The sequence below is a fragment of the Primulina eburnea genome, chromosome 1 (genome assembly GCF_022965805.1).
Source record: "Primulina eburnea isolate SZY01 chromosome 1, ASM2296580v1, whole genome shotgun sequence".
In the NCBI taxonomy this organism is placed as follows: Eukaryota; Viridiplantae; Streptophyta; class Magnoliopsida; order Lamiales; family Gesneriaceae; genus Primulina; species Primulina eburnea.
In genome coordinates, this window is record NC_133101.1 from 7557549 (window position 1) to 7571612 (window position 14064).

The 14064-nt window shown below is 34.1% G+C and overlaps 2 protein-coding genes and 1 non-coding gene across 3 annotated transcripts; all 3 read right to left on the bottom strand.

Annotated features, from left to right (window-relative positions):
* Window positions 1-299: 299 nt before the first annotated feature.
* Window positions 300-511, bottom strand: LOC140815421 (small nucleolar RNA U3). The gene has a single exon (XR_012114380.1). It is a non-coding gene; the product is annotated as a small nucleolar RNA U3 (small nucleolar RNA).
* A 1754-nt stretch (window positions 512-2265) lies between these two features.
* LOC140825706 (AT-hook motif nuclear-localized protein 1-like) lies at window positions 2266-5982 on the bottom strand. The gene is made up of 5 exons (XM_073187630.1): window positions 5148-5982; window positions 4038-4105; window positions 3434-3565; window positions 3075-3236; window positions 2266-2809 (listed from the first exon to the last, which is right to left on the bottom strand). Exons 1-5 carry the CDS (start codon window positions 5503-5505, stop codon window positions 2528-2530), a joined length of 1002 nt encoding a protein of 333 aa, XP_073043731.1. The 5' UTR covers window positions 5506-5982; the 3' UTR covers window positions 2266-2527.
* Window positions 5983-9758: 3776 nt separating this feature from the next.
* Window positions 9759-13685, bottom strand: LOC140825710 (protein YLS7-like). Its single transcript, XM_073187643.1, has 4 exons — window positions 13193-13685; window positions 12319-12973; window positions 11297-11571; window positions 9759-10799 (listed from the first exon to the last, which is right to left on the bottom strand). The coding sequence occupies exons 2-4, from the start codon at window positions 12803-12805 to the stop codon at window positions 10005-10007; spliced, it is 1557 nt and encodes a 518-aa protein (XP_073043744.1). The 5' UTR covers window positions 12806-12973; window positions 13193-13685; the 3' UTR covers window positions 9759-10004.
* Window positions 13686-14064: the final 379 nt, after the last annotated feature.

The following is a 14064-nucleotide window of genomic DNA, read 5'->3' on the forward strand; positions in this document are numbered from 1 at the left end:
TTACGATCCTAATTCCTAAATCACCATACAAATTATTTTTTAAAAAACAAGCACCATACGTTCGAATCATTTATAATTGACATGCATAGATAAAAATCAGGGGTTTCCAAAGAAATTAGGTTCCTTCATCACAATTAATGACAAAGACATAACATCGAACACCATGTATGCATGCTTGAATCTCGTCCAAACACCCACTTTTCTCAACAGAGAAAACCCAATAAAACCAGAAAATGAAAAAGGCCAGCAGAGAAAACCCCATAAAACCAGAAAATGAAAAAGGGGAAAAACAGAGAGTAAGTCTGTCAGACAACTGCAAGACCACCTCGACCCACGTCAGGTCGAGAACGATCCTCTACTGGTCCAGTGGTTCCGCAGAACCATGAAATTGTTAATCACGCTCTGATCGTGCAGTCATAACTCATCCACCAGACTTGGTTTCCTGCCTCCTTAGAACTCAAGGACACAGAGGTACGAGCCTATAGAACAGATCCTGTTCAAGTAAGGTCGTGAACTACACCCGTGGCTTTCAGATATATAACAAGCTTCTCTGCTTTATGATTGATCGATGTGGGATTAATTATGATCGTATAAGTAATAAGATTGGTTGCGTCATTTAGCGGTGTGCTTAGCAAAATTTCAATCAAATGGTTTATATTAGTTTTTTTTATTGAGTTTAACAGGCAACTTCTGATTGCAAATATCTACCAAATGTAAAATTAATTTGTGTTGAGTTACAATAAATAATTGTTGGGTAAAACGATCGAATTATGACGTTTAAACTCCTATACGGTGTAAAAGACTTTAATTATACTATTATATCAGCTATATGCCTATATCTTTTCGTAAAACAGCAAACGTTCGGTCCTACAATTAGTATCACGGTCAATTCATGAGTTCGATTCTCATTTATTGTAATGAGTGCAATTATTCGGAGAGAGATTGTTAAGGTACAATATTTGTCCATGCTGAGTAAATCGATCAAATTATGATGTTTGGACTGTCATGCAGTTTAAAAAATTTGAGTTAGTTACCACCAACTATTAATTTTTGATAAAACAACAAACTTTCACCCGTACAACTTTGCATTAAATTTACAACATATATTTCGTTTCAAGTTAATTTTAAATAATTACATGAAATTAATAAAATTAGATAAATTTGTTTTGGTAAGTTATATTCTATCGAAATTAAATCCTTCTATAAGACGTTCTGTATTATGATATAATGGATCTGGGTTTACAAATTTAACTAAATATACATAAATTTCAAAATTATATATAAAAATGTGAATATTTATCTTGTTATTATTTCAAAAACATGCCAATTGATTAAAAAAAATTAATTATTTTAAAAACAAAATCATGAAGAAAGTTTTCCAACAACAAACAAACATAAAATTTGACAATTCGAAGTTTTGTCATGATGACTTACGGAATGGTTTTTTAGATTAAACAAAAACTTGTTGATTTATTTGGATATAAAAATTCTATGGTCGTTTTTGCACGTTTATCCTTACTGTTTCATCAAAGAGACCATTTGATATGTTACCAAACATTATGTGTTTCGTATCGGAATTTTGCGGTTTCGATCTTCAAAACTCGTGGAAAAAAATACGATTTACATCGAAATTCAGATATAAAATAAAGATTTTTCGAAAGATGGTCCGGGCTATTACCGAGGTATCAATCATGGAAGAGATAGGTCTTCTTTCCTGAATTATCAAAAGACAAATTCCAATGTAGTCATATTAAAGATTTGAAATGGTTTCGAATCTATGATAATTAATAAATTTATAACTTGTTCTTCTACCAGTGCTTTTTTCCATTATTGTGCCATGACCGTATGTGTTTTAGTATTTTCTTTTACTTTTATTACAAGCCATACAATTATTTCATTTATAGTAATATTGCTTCAACTAATTATTTTAATCTTTCCAAACAAATTCTATATTTCGATAGAATTATATAACAAAAATATTTATTTCATAATTTTGAACGATTAGTTGAAGTTTAAATCTAAAATTTCCATTTTTTCGACTTTTGATTTCTAGTTTTTAAAGTGTGCTCTATATATAATAATTATTTAACAATAATCTTTATTCGTATTAAATATATATATTTAATATATTTATTCATGAAAAGTTATTAAAACAAAATAATCATATGGGCTACTTTCAACCACAACTGAAATAAACAAGCAGAATTTGTCAAAAATAATATTAATAAACCAGCAGAAGATTTCAATTTCATCAACTGAACTAAATAACAGTAACAAATCCCAGTTCATACATATAAAATACAAGTTTTACACAACAGAAGAAAAACTCACAAGAAATGTAAGGATACCAGAAGTCACTCCTACCCTACAGTCGCCTAAACAAGAAACAGAATAACTTCTAATCGTGATCGACTATGCTCTGTAACGACGAGGAGTCCTCGCTTTGTAAAAGGGTCAGAAGAAGTGAGCCTAAGGCTTTCTAAACCTAAGATAATGATAGGCACATGGCATATGATCAGCAAGTTATTCATTGGCTTTGCTCTCCCGAATCTTCACCTGTTAGCGAACGATTGTTGTCAATGTCGGTAATCTTGGAACCTGGAATGGAGTTCAAAGAAGCCAAGTCGTAGTTCCCATGGAAGGAAATGGAACTGGTCAGATTCGGCTTCGGCCCATTATAGGCTACTTCATATCTTTCTTCAGAGATAGGGTTACTGGGGGAGGGTCCGAACGTTATTGTGTTCTCGTATCTTGGTTTCTTGGGCTTCTGCTCTTGCTGGTGTCCGGGAAGAAAACTGCCAATCACAACCTGTTGCATTCAGAAGGTTTAAAAAATGATTCAAGCCTAAAAAATCCACAGGAACAGAATGTTTGCACGAATACGTCCTATGTGAATAGCGACATAGGTTGGTGCACGAGGAAGTTGTAATATCCCGCCTATCATTGGACTTCAAATCGATGATTTCAAATCCATTTCACTCATATGTGAGTGACATATTAGACTACCAATGCTCATTTTTACCATCTATTAGGCAAAAACCCATAAAAATTATATTTGAAAAGAATTCTCAAACCTGAACAGAGCCTGCTGCCACTAGCATGCCAGCTAGACCTCCCCCCAGAACACGGCCATCCGGTCCGGCCAGAGAGATGCTCATTCCACCAGATCTACTTTTTGTCAATCCATCATCATTCAGAATAAACGATCCCGTCAACGAAAGAATCTCGAAATTCCCCTGTAGAATGAAGATCCATGTTATTTAAAATTAAGCCATCGTGTCCTCTATAAGATTCTTGGTAGTGATGGATGAAATAATCATGTAGACAAAAATTTCAAGTTAAGTGGGTAAAAGTAAACCACAAAAAACTCGGAATGGGAGGCGATATCATATTTCTTTACATGAATGAAAGATCAATTACACAAGGCCACTACCTCATAGGTCAAAGTACCGCCAGAGGAATTACGTTGCTGAAGTGTAACATTTGAGATGGCGCCATTTGCAGCAAGAATGCAAATGGCTCTAGATCCTTGCTGAGAAAAGGATAGTATCTTCATACTAACATCCTGAAACAAGAAAAAGTAAAAAAAATTAATCAAAAGTAAAATGGGCCGTGAGACCCCAAATGCAACGAGTGGGATTGAAGTCCGTTTAAGTATCCAATATGGCTCATTTTAGAATTTTCGAAACACATGTATAAGAGCACAAGTGACTTGCTACAAGTTAATTTATTTAAGTTGGATGATTCGTAGTCCGAATGTAGTTTTTCCAAATACCATAGTCAATAATTTGGAATTGTAAATATACACAAAGGAAACCTCGTACAAGATTAAAGCATGCCATTATGAAGTTGGAACATATGCATGGAAAATAATACCACTACCTAGTTGCTATATTATGACATCATTTACTGCTCCAAAAATTTAAGAACTTCTATAGGATTTAATGACTAAAATAAAGAAACTTTCTAAAATCAATCAGAATTAAAAGGAACATTGTACTAGAAAGAGGAACCAGCTTTCTTGGGATAACAAGTACCTCGCCTGCATTAACAGTGATTACATGGGGTGTAAAACTTCCACCTCCAGAATGGCCCGTCGTCCCCCCTACAACATAATAAAAAATTACAGGTATTAAATCATTGATCATTCAAAGATAAAATATCTTAGCAAGCAACTACTGCAAGTTAATATTTCTGTATCTGTGAGGACAAATAATATTCACATACTATGGCTACTTGGATAGCATAAGTTACAAGATCGAAAATCACTAAAACTATTTTCACAAGTTCCACACCAACTGCAAAAACAAAATACAAGATCTCCACCAATCGTGCAATAATAATGGAAGTTCAATTTTTTCCCCCCTCGCCCTTTGGATCTTGCAGTCCATTTACAACGTGATGGTGCGATATCTACTATCAACCACCGAAAAAACATGGTAAAAAACAACTTTCTTTTTTTTTTTGAACATGGTAAAAAACAACTTTCTGAGAGAGGTGCTTTAATATCAACCAGGTTAATCCTGTGTTTCCCAGAAGCCCGATTCCCACCTGTATCATGGACCAGATCCACATAATTTTCGACCATTTTCTTGATTCTTACAACACCATTCATGCACAATTGCACACAACAATTATACAGAAAAAGGACAGATGCTTGTTCTGTGACATCAGCTAAAAAAAAGTCATTAATAAACGAAATTGTTTCTCAACAATTATCAGCATATAAATTTCCACATTTTAAACGTGACACTTGTTTTACGTTTTATACATATAAACTTGACCCCATAATACCGAACAAAATAGAAAAGAGCAGCACTAAGACAAAAGAAGATAAGCAGATCTAATTTCTCAACACTTGTAGCCAACAGATTTATCAGTGGTTTCCAAATTTTATGCATATTTTTTTCCCACGAGATTTTCATTTTCACCCCCATCGAATATTACTAAATCGTCCTCCTTCTCTCTATCTCCTCTCGCCCAAAATCTTGGGTCCACCTTTGACGTTCAACAAAAATAAAAACAGCAGATCTCACACAAGTTAGCAATACACACTCACACACACACACACACACGCGCAAAACAAACAAATTTCATACGTTTCTTTACAAACTAACAAATATAATATCCATATCGAAAATGGGTACCCGGACTTTCGAATTTCGACTTCTTTTTCTTCTTGAAAGAGTCAACTCTTCCGCCCAAACTCTGATTCCACGCGGAATAATCTCCAGTAAGTGGAATCGAAGCCGATATAGGCATAGGTGACAGTGCCACAACAGAACCATCTGGCGCATACTTTCTTGGCCTTCCCCTCTTCTTCTTCATCACCTCCCCGGCCGCCGGTGCTGCCACACTTGCTGGCGGATCTTCCGACGACAGCGGAGCAGTGGATCCCCCAAATTGGCTCGAACTTTCCGCCATAGGTTCGACCCTGAAGCTCTGAGGAGCTTCGTCACCTCTCACTGCAACTCCAGAGCCCATTAATCCTTCTTTCTCCTCCATTAATAAACTAAACTATATCAGACACCTACAAAATCCTTAAACTCCAGAAGATTCTCGGAACTAGCCTCACTGAATATGACAAAGATCGTGTCTTTTTCACCTCAAACACGCAGGACTAACTGAGAAAACCTCCTTTCCACCAAAATTACCCCAAAGTAGAAATTTTAAGAACAACACAAGGTAAAACTTGAATTACCCAGAAAATCTTACAAAAACCCAGTTCAGGAACTCGGAAATCTTGTAATCCAAGATTCAGACTCAACAATTCCAAGATCATTCCAGTATACAGGAGAAGCTCCGCTGCAGTAAAACGCGGGCTAAAATTTTAATTTTTTTTAAATATCTGCATTACAGAGCAAGATCAGAACTGTATCCGTGAAATTGGGAAAAAAAATAAAAATTTTGGTTGGTATCCGAATTTTTTTTTAGATGTAAAAATTAGGGTTTTGCGAGAAAAAGCCGATAATAATAATGAAAAATAAGCAAAGTTGGAGAATTTTAGGAATTTAAATAATATGAATCAATTAAATAATAGAAAAATTTATTAGGTGAGTGGCAATATTTAAATTCAAATTATGAATCGTGGTTAACAAAATGGTTTCAAATCCGTCTCGGAAATTTCGTAAATGGGGTTTAAAAATATGCAAAGTTAATGGATTTTAAATATAAAAGATTATAAAATATCTGTAATTTTTAAATTTGGAAAAAGGCAATTTATTTAATTATTTAAGGCTGTAAAGCAATTGTGGCTTGTATTTCAATATTTTCAACCCTTGACCAGTTCTTTGTCTTGTATTTTTTTTTAAATTTTGTGAGAGTACTACTGTCTACTTTGTCTCTGAGGTCAATAAAATACAAAAATTTGTGTAGGACAGTCTCACGAGTCGTATTTTATGAGACTGCTTTTTTATTTGGATCATCTATAAAAAAATATTACTTTTTATACTAAGAGTATTACTTTTTTTGTGAATATCGGTAGGATTGACCCGTCTAATAGATAAAGATTCGTGAGACCATCTTACAAAAGACATGCTATAACATATTTGAAAAGATTCATCTTGCAATGATCGATTCATTTGAGGGGAAACAATCTCAAATTTCCATCCAAACCTTCTCACTTTTGAGCTTTATTAAAATATTTAGACAGCTTTTTTAAAAATATATTTTCTAAATATTATTGATATCGTTTACTTGGATGAACGTGTTTGCATATGATTAAAAATTACGTGATTTTGAAAATATTTGAGTTTAAAATAATAATAATAATTTTGTGTTTGACATAGAATACGAGATTAGTAATTAAAAGAAAAAATATATTTAATTTGACTGATTAGATTTGACATAAAATAAAGAGTAAGTCTCATATGAGACCGTCTCATGGATCTTAATCAATGAAACGGGTCAACCATACTCATATTCACAATAAAAAATAATACTCTAAGCATAAAAAATTATATTTTTTCATGGATAGCCCAAATAAGAGATCCGTCTCACGAATACGATCCGTGAGACCATCTCACACAAGTTTTTGCCAAAATTAGAAAGTTAAAATTTTATCTTGTTAATAATTAATATAAATAAATAAATAAAATGAAATATAATATTAACTTTTTATTATCATTAGATAAATAATTAATCGTTTGATTGAGATATGAAATAAATAATCAATTTACAACCAAATATTGGATATGATAGAATTATCTTTTAATATATATAATACAAGAGTCGTGAATAGGGGTGAGTAAGATTCGGTTAAACTGAATTGACCGACCGAACCGAGCCAATTCGGTTTGGTTATTTCGGAAATTCGGTTTTCAAATTTAAAAAATTCGGTTATATCGGTTAATTCAGTTCGGTTACGGTTTTCAAAATTTTGAAATCGGTTAACCGATATAATATATACTATTATTTAATAAATTTTTATATATTTTTAAATTTTTAATTTTAAAATCGATATAATATGTATTAATTGTGTTCAAACAAAACTTATATTTTTGTGATGTGTGTGATTTTATGTTTTTATGAATTTGTGTAGATTGTAGTATTTAAAAAAAATTATATATATAATTAAAGTTAAATCATAATTTTTTTTTAAAAAAACTAATCGGTTAATTCGGTAACCAACCGAATTAACCGATTTTAATTCGGTTCGGTTTTAATCGGTTATGAAAAATAATTCGGTCGGTTCGGTTATTGAAAAATATTTCGGTCGGTTCGATTATGGAAAAATATTTCGGTTCGGTTCGGTTATGGCTAATTCGGTTCGATCGAGAACCGAATAGACTGAATGCTCACCCTAATCATGATATAATTTTGGATTTGCTTTGAAACATCATATATCTTTATCAAAATAACTACATGGTTTTGCTATTAAGAAGATGTCCGAGTTGTTCAGAAGATAAGCTATTGACAAATAATCCAGATTTCGATTCTTCTTACCAATATTTTCTCGGAGGAACATGTCGCATAAAATTTGTCCAATGTAGTTTATCTAACCAGCGTGATTTGCAATTTGTCAACTATTTGCTTTAACCCGAAGGGTTACTCAGTACATATAACTGGTAGCGACTGAGAAATCTCTCATCATAAAAAAAAACTAACCAACTACATGATGTGATGATATCATTTTTTTTTATATTTTTCTTTTTCTAATTTTTAAAAAAATAATTTTATTTAAATTTTTAAAAATATTTCATTCTTTATTTTTTGTTGAGTGAGTCTCATATGAGACCGCCTCACGGATTTTATTATTTGAGACGGGAAACCCTACCCATATTCACAATAAAAAGTAATACTCTTAGCATAAAAATAATACTTTTTCATGGATGACCCAAATAAGAGATCCGTCTCACAACTACGATTCGTGAGACCGTCTCACATAAGTTTTTGTTTTTGTTTTTATTTATTTACTATACACATGAAATCCGCTACTTAAAATAATCCAAACTCAATGAAATAAAGAGTGTGTCTCATGTGAGACCGTCTCACGGATCTTATTCTGTGAGACGGGTCAACTCTACCCATATTCACAATAAAAAGTAATACTCTTAGCATAAAAAGTAATACTTTTTCATGGATGACCCAAATAAGAGATCCGTCTCACAAATACGACCCGTGAGACCGTCTCACACAAGTTTTTGTCTGAAATAAAATCAAACACAATCTCAAGTACGGTCGATAATAACTACTTTGTTGAATTTTTTTTTCATAATTCCAAAATTGCACCAACACATTTAGCTATGATAAATGAGTGGGTCTCATGTGAGACCGTCTCACGGATACTAATCTGTGAGATGAGCCAATCCTACCCATATTAACAATAAAAATTAATACTCATAGCATAAAAAATTATACTTTGTCATGGATGACCCAAATAAGATATCCGTCTCACAAATTCGACCCGTGAGACCGTCTCACACAAATTTTTGCCATTATAAATAATGTATGTAAATTAAATATTAGAGTCAAACCCTTTCGAAAAATGACGGTCTTTTTCCTCATTTTTTAAAATCGTATTCCCATTTATTTTTTGCATATAATTCATATATTTTATCGATTGAATTGTAATTCATTTGTATTTTTATTTTTTATAACAAAGTATGTCAAAATTCTAATATTTATGATAAAAATCATCTTACTACATATTTAATTAGTAGAATATTTCAAAACAAATATGTGGTGTTGGTTTCAATTAAACTTTGATACTACTCTATTTCAATTAAACTTCAAAAATATCAAATGACCCCCCTCATACAATACCAATGCAGCGACCAAAGATCCAACGCAAGGTAAATCAAACCGACTTTCTTGAAAGCACATCATTTCCAGATGTTCATCCTTACCATAGCTTTTCTACCAATGTGTTCATGCTTGCTCCTGTTGTCTTGGTGCATGTTTTCCGCCTTCTCTCAACCTGCCGTTGTTCGCCTCCTTGCTGGTCAAGTATGCTTTTGTATTACATCACCTATCAAAACAACTTCAGATCGAGATAGATAAATTTCAACACCAATTACATGTATAGACATAACAAGATAGCAAATTGATTATATGGAGACACCATCCTATAATATAGACGTTATGGAAGTTGGTATAGGAATACACCTGGTTCTGAGATGAGCTTTCGAGAACTTTGCTGCATTTTACTTTGCATTGGATCTTTGATGGTTACTTCGATCGGGGATACGCTGTAGCATACATCCTTCTACACCACACAATAGACACTGCTTCAAATAAAGAAAGAGGTCGAAAAGTGATGGTGCTAATGGCTGTTAATTACATTAGGACAAACAAATGAAGCTGAGCTGTTGGCGCTTTTACGGTGATGTGTTACAATACAGGAGTAAACTGCAAACATTTTGCATCAGCGATAGCCTATAAAACTTGTGATATCTTTCTTTCGCACATTATTCTATGGAGCGGGAAAAAAATTAATTCTAACAAAAAAACAAGAATACATTCGAGCTAACAACAAAACTGAACAACTCTCACGACAATTATTTCTACAAGTCCTGGAATCCTCTTCTTATATTTTCCAGTACCAGTTCATTCCATGTATCAACTGGACCTGGCATGCACCAGTGCAAGCAATCCTGTGGGGGAGGCCTACCATTTGGTCCTCTCTGTGTGATTTTATTTGGGTCCGGACTTCGATATGGACCCGGATGCCCATCATGGCGATATGAAAAGGCTTCTGTGATATCCATCAGTTTCGATTTTGATTTGTTTGTCTTTTTCTTCATTGCACGGTAAAAACCTGTCACCTGTTTCTCGTGCATTACATCGGTAAAACGATTTTCAATTAATTCACCTTCTAAGATTGGCCGTTCTTTCCCAGTGCATGATCCTCCAGTATTCCATTCTCCACCCTCGTAATGATCGGGTGAAAAGGTTCTAACAAGTGTAAGACCAGTGTAATTTGGGTGAGTGCCTATGGCAGTAATGATTGTCTCGATTGATATTCCAAAAGCTTCAATGTTATCAATCTTCTTTAGTCTGGAATTATCAGGCCACCATAGTTGTCCTCCTACAATCTCATTGTTCAAAATATACACCGACTGCTTGGCAAACCAGTGGCCTGAGGAGAGGACAACCACATCATAACCTGAGATATAGTCCATGAAGACCTCATCTGGTAGGTCAAGGTGGAGCTTAGCGATGCCATCGGGGGCAAAGTCAAATGGTTCAGGTGTTTGGTGCACAAGCCATGAAGACCATATGCGAACAATCATGGTAGACGTAGATCTAAAGTAATACCGTTGCATTTTTCGGTTGCCTCCGTTTTTGGGTACCTCAACCTGAAAGAGTGCAAATGACGGATTTACAAGTTGTAGAGCATTGTTTGTGACGCTCATGTAAAGAGATAACATTAATGAAGAGACTTTTGTTTCTAGATTAATTTACAATACTACAATAAAAGAATTCTATAACTAGCAATACCTTATATGTCAGCCAATGCAATTTGTAATCAATGTGGCACAAATAGGGTTTGATGGAGGTCGTTTATTCTTCTCCATACATCAGTTATATGCCAATTTTTTATAGCAGCTGGTTTTCAGGTGTACAGTTACTCCAAAACACAATTGACTATTTGAGTGATTAATAGAGAGGGAACCACATGAATGAATTTTTTTTAAAAAAAAAACCTTCAAGGGTCAACATACAACAGCCAAAAAAAATTTGAAGTTTCCTCCATACAGAACCATTAATTGCTAAACAGCAGTGAACATAAATAATGGAAGGAAAGGGAGCAGGGAAGAAGTAGACAAAAGTAAAAGGAGAAATTTATTCTAACCTGCCACAAGATACACAGCATAGATTCCATTTGATTTCTTGCAACTGAGTCCCCAATAAAAGCTAGCGTTTTTCCTCTCATTAACTCCAAGAACATTTTTGGGTCAAACCTAGGGAGGTCACACTCGGAAGGTTTCCATCTCCAATTCTCATATTCCTTATCTGGCCTCCCATTTCCCTGACAATTCTGCATCTGAGTAATCACGGGACATGAGTTATTTGTGTACAATGGCCCAATAGGATCATAGATCCAAGTGCCATGGTAAAGATCACAACCTGACACGATTAAGATAAACTCACGATGTCATATAATCTAAACAACAACGGTAGTCGATTTTAACTTCAGCCCGTGGTATAGCATTATCATAGGAAAATATAATACAAAAAATAACATAGCAGACACCGACACATTCTGTTATTGTGCACTTGCCAACTAAAAATTCATTAATAAGGTAATTAAAACTGACATCAAGAGAACTGATATCATTCAAATTGACACATTCTTAAAACCAGAGTTTGAGTACAGTAGTTGGAATGAAAAGTTGATTACATTCATGTCAAGTCAATGGTACATTAGGCTGCAATCAATCAGTAACACAACCATTGGCTTACGTACGACCATGAAAAACCTACCTTCAATGATTGGCAGAATGACTACGAAGTAAGAGTCAATGAATGAATATTTAAATATTTACAATGACTACTTCATTGCTAATAGAATCCATCATCATATTCATTGGGTGTGTCAAGGAATCAAGGAACTGAATTTCTTTGAGGCAAGTGTCATATTTGTTAGCTGCGCACAAATGAAAACATCAGAAAGACAATCCACAAAACCAACATGGAATATAACTCTCCCCAAGCTAATCAAATCTGTAGTTGTTGGACAGATAAACTTTATGTCCATCTTAGCAATAATGTATATGCTAGCAGGTTAAAAGTGTTAACAGATAAGAAGTGACGATAAATATCACAAAGGGGGACAAAACAATTATATGAACGACTGGTTTTTGGCAGCAGTACCTGAAGAAGGTGGATTTGTAATTCCATCCTCTTCTTGTCTAACCTCAGAATATGGATGCATGTTCTTCGAATTCTTAGATTCTACCTGTATTGAACTTGACAAGTTATTCTTAGCTAGAGATCCGGGAGTCAATTTTTCAGGCACAGGTCTGCCCTCATCATCTCCTACTTTTCTTACAGGATTAATATACCCGAAAAGAGAAACACCTCCATTTCCGTGGCCAGTCAAAACTGCAGAACTCGACCAATCTGTATCTTCTTCTGGAGAACCATCGCTGTAATTGGAATTAGAAACTGAACCACCAGTGGAATCCGAATTAACCTCTATGGATCTATCAACAAAGTAGAAATATCCACGAACTGTTGACCCAATCGGTTGTTGGACCAAGATGGTGGAGGCAAGAACCAAGAACACAGAAAGACCTCCCACTAAACCAATAATGGACAAAAAGTTCCTCGGATAGGCGGGTCTAGCCACTTCTGTCATGGAATTCTATAGAAAACTACACAAATCAGAATTTAAGACAACCAAATTATTATTCCTCTGAATCACCACCAATTAATTGCTTTCACATACAGACATCGTACACAAAGTAATCAATCAGTAAAATCGGTAGGCCATTATCCCCCATAACTCCTCCATTTCGACCAAAACCTGCAAAGCAACAACAACAACATAAACAAAAAGCACTGAACAGAAAAACAAAATCGCGGCATAATTACAAATGCCATCAACAATCACTCGCTCAGAAAACAACCAAGATTTTGTTAAAACCATACGAGAACATGACCCGAAATCCACATCATTCCATTTAAAAAACTGGTGAATGGCAACAAAGTACACAGCCCACATAAAAAAAGAAGACAAACTTACCTGCAAAAATAAGCTCCATTCTCCCCAAAAATCAAATGCCAACCTGAAATCCCATTAATTTACATGCAATTGATGGGGATATATAACGCGTACAACGAAATTGATGAACTTTCCAATGCCGATGGATCTGAAGGGAACACAACAGCAATTATATATATTTATTGATGATCAATGCGAACCTTTTTCCCACCACCCGTAATGGGTTTTTTTTCCTATAATTATAGGAACACTATATTCATCCTCGAGTCAAAATCGAAACATCTGGATCCCATTAGTCGATTATAATTTATATATATATAACCAGCTTGGATTCGACGGTGGAGCGAGCAGTCACAGAATCGGACAAGAGATAAATGTTAAATTAGTTCCTAATCTATCTATTCATTAAATTCTCTAAACCTGAAATTTGATGAAACTAATGAAGGAAATCAGATAAATATTTCCTGAAATGGAAAGAAAACATAATGTATTGGACTCCATTGTTTCCCAAGAAGTTATAAAACTATAAAAACCAAAATACAACGTAATTATTTGTGCTGGATTTAATTAATTTCTCGAATAATTTTCTCAAATTCAAAATTTTCAATCCAAATACATCATATTACATCTGTCAGCAAAAATGAGAAAATAATATACACAAGACTCTCAATCCTATGTTTCTCGCTTAGTTGCTCGAATATTTTGTCAAATACAAAATAAAAATGATTTATAGAGATGTATAAAAGTGAAATTAAAATGGAAAAAAAATGATCATAAAAGTAACAAGTGCACATCTGCTTGACCAATGCAAAACCCTCTCATCCAAATCCCAGTAAAAGTATTCTTTCTTCAGGACAATTATTTGTGCTGGATACACACAGAGAGCATCTGAT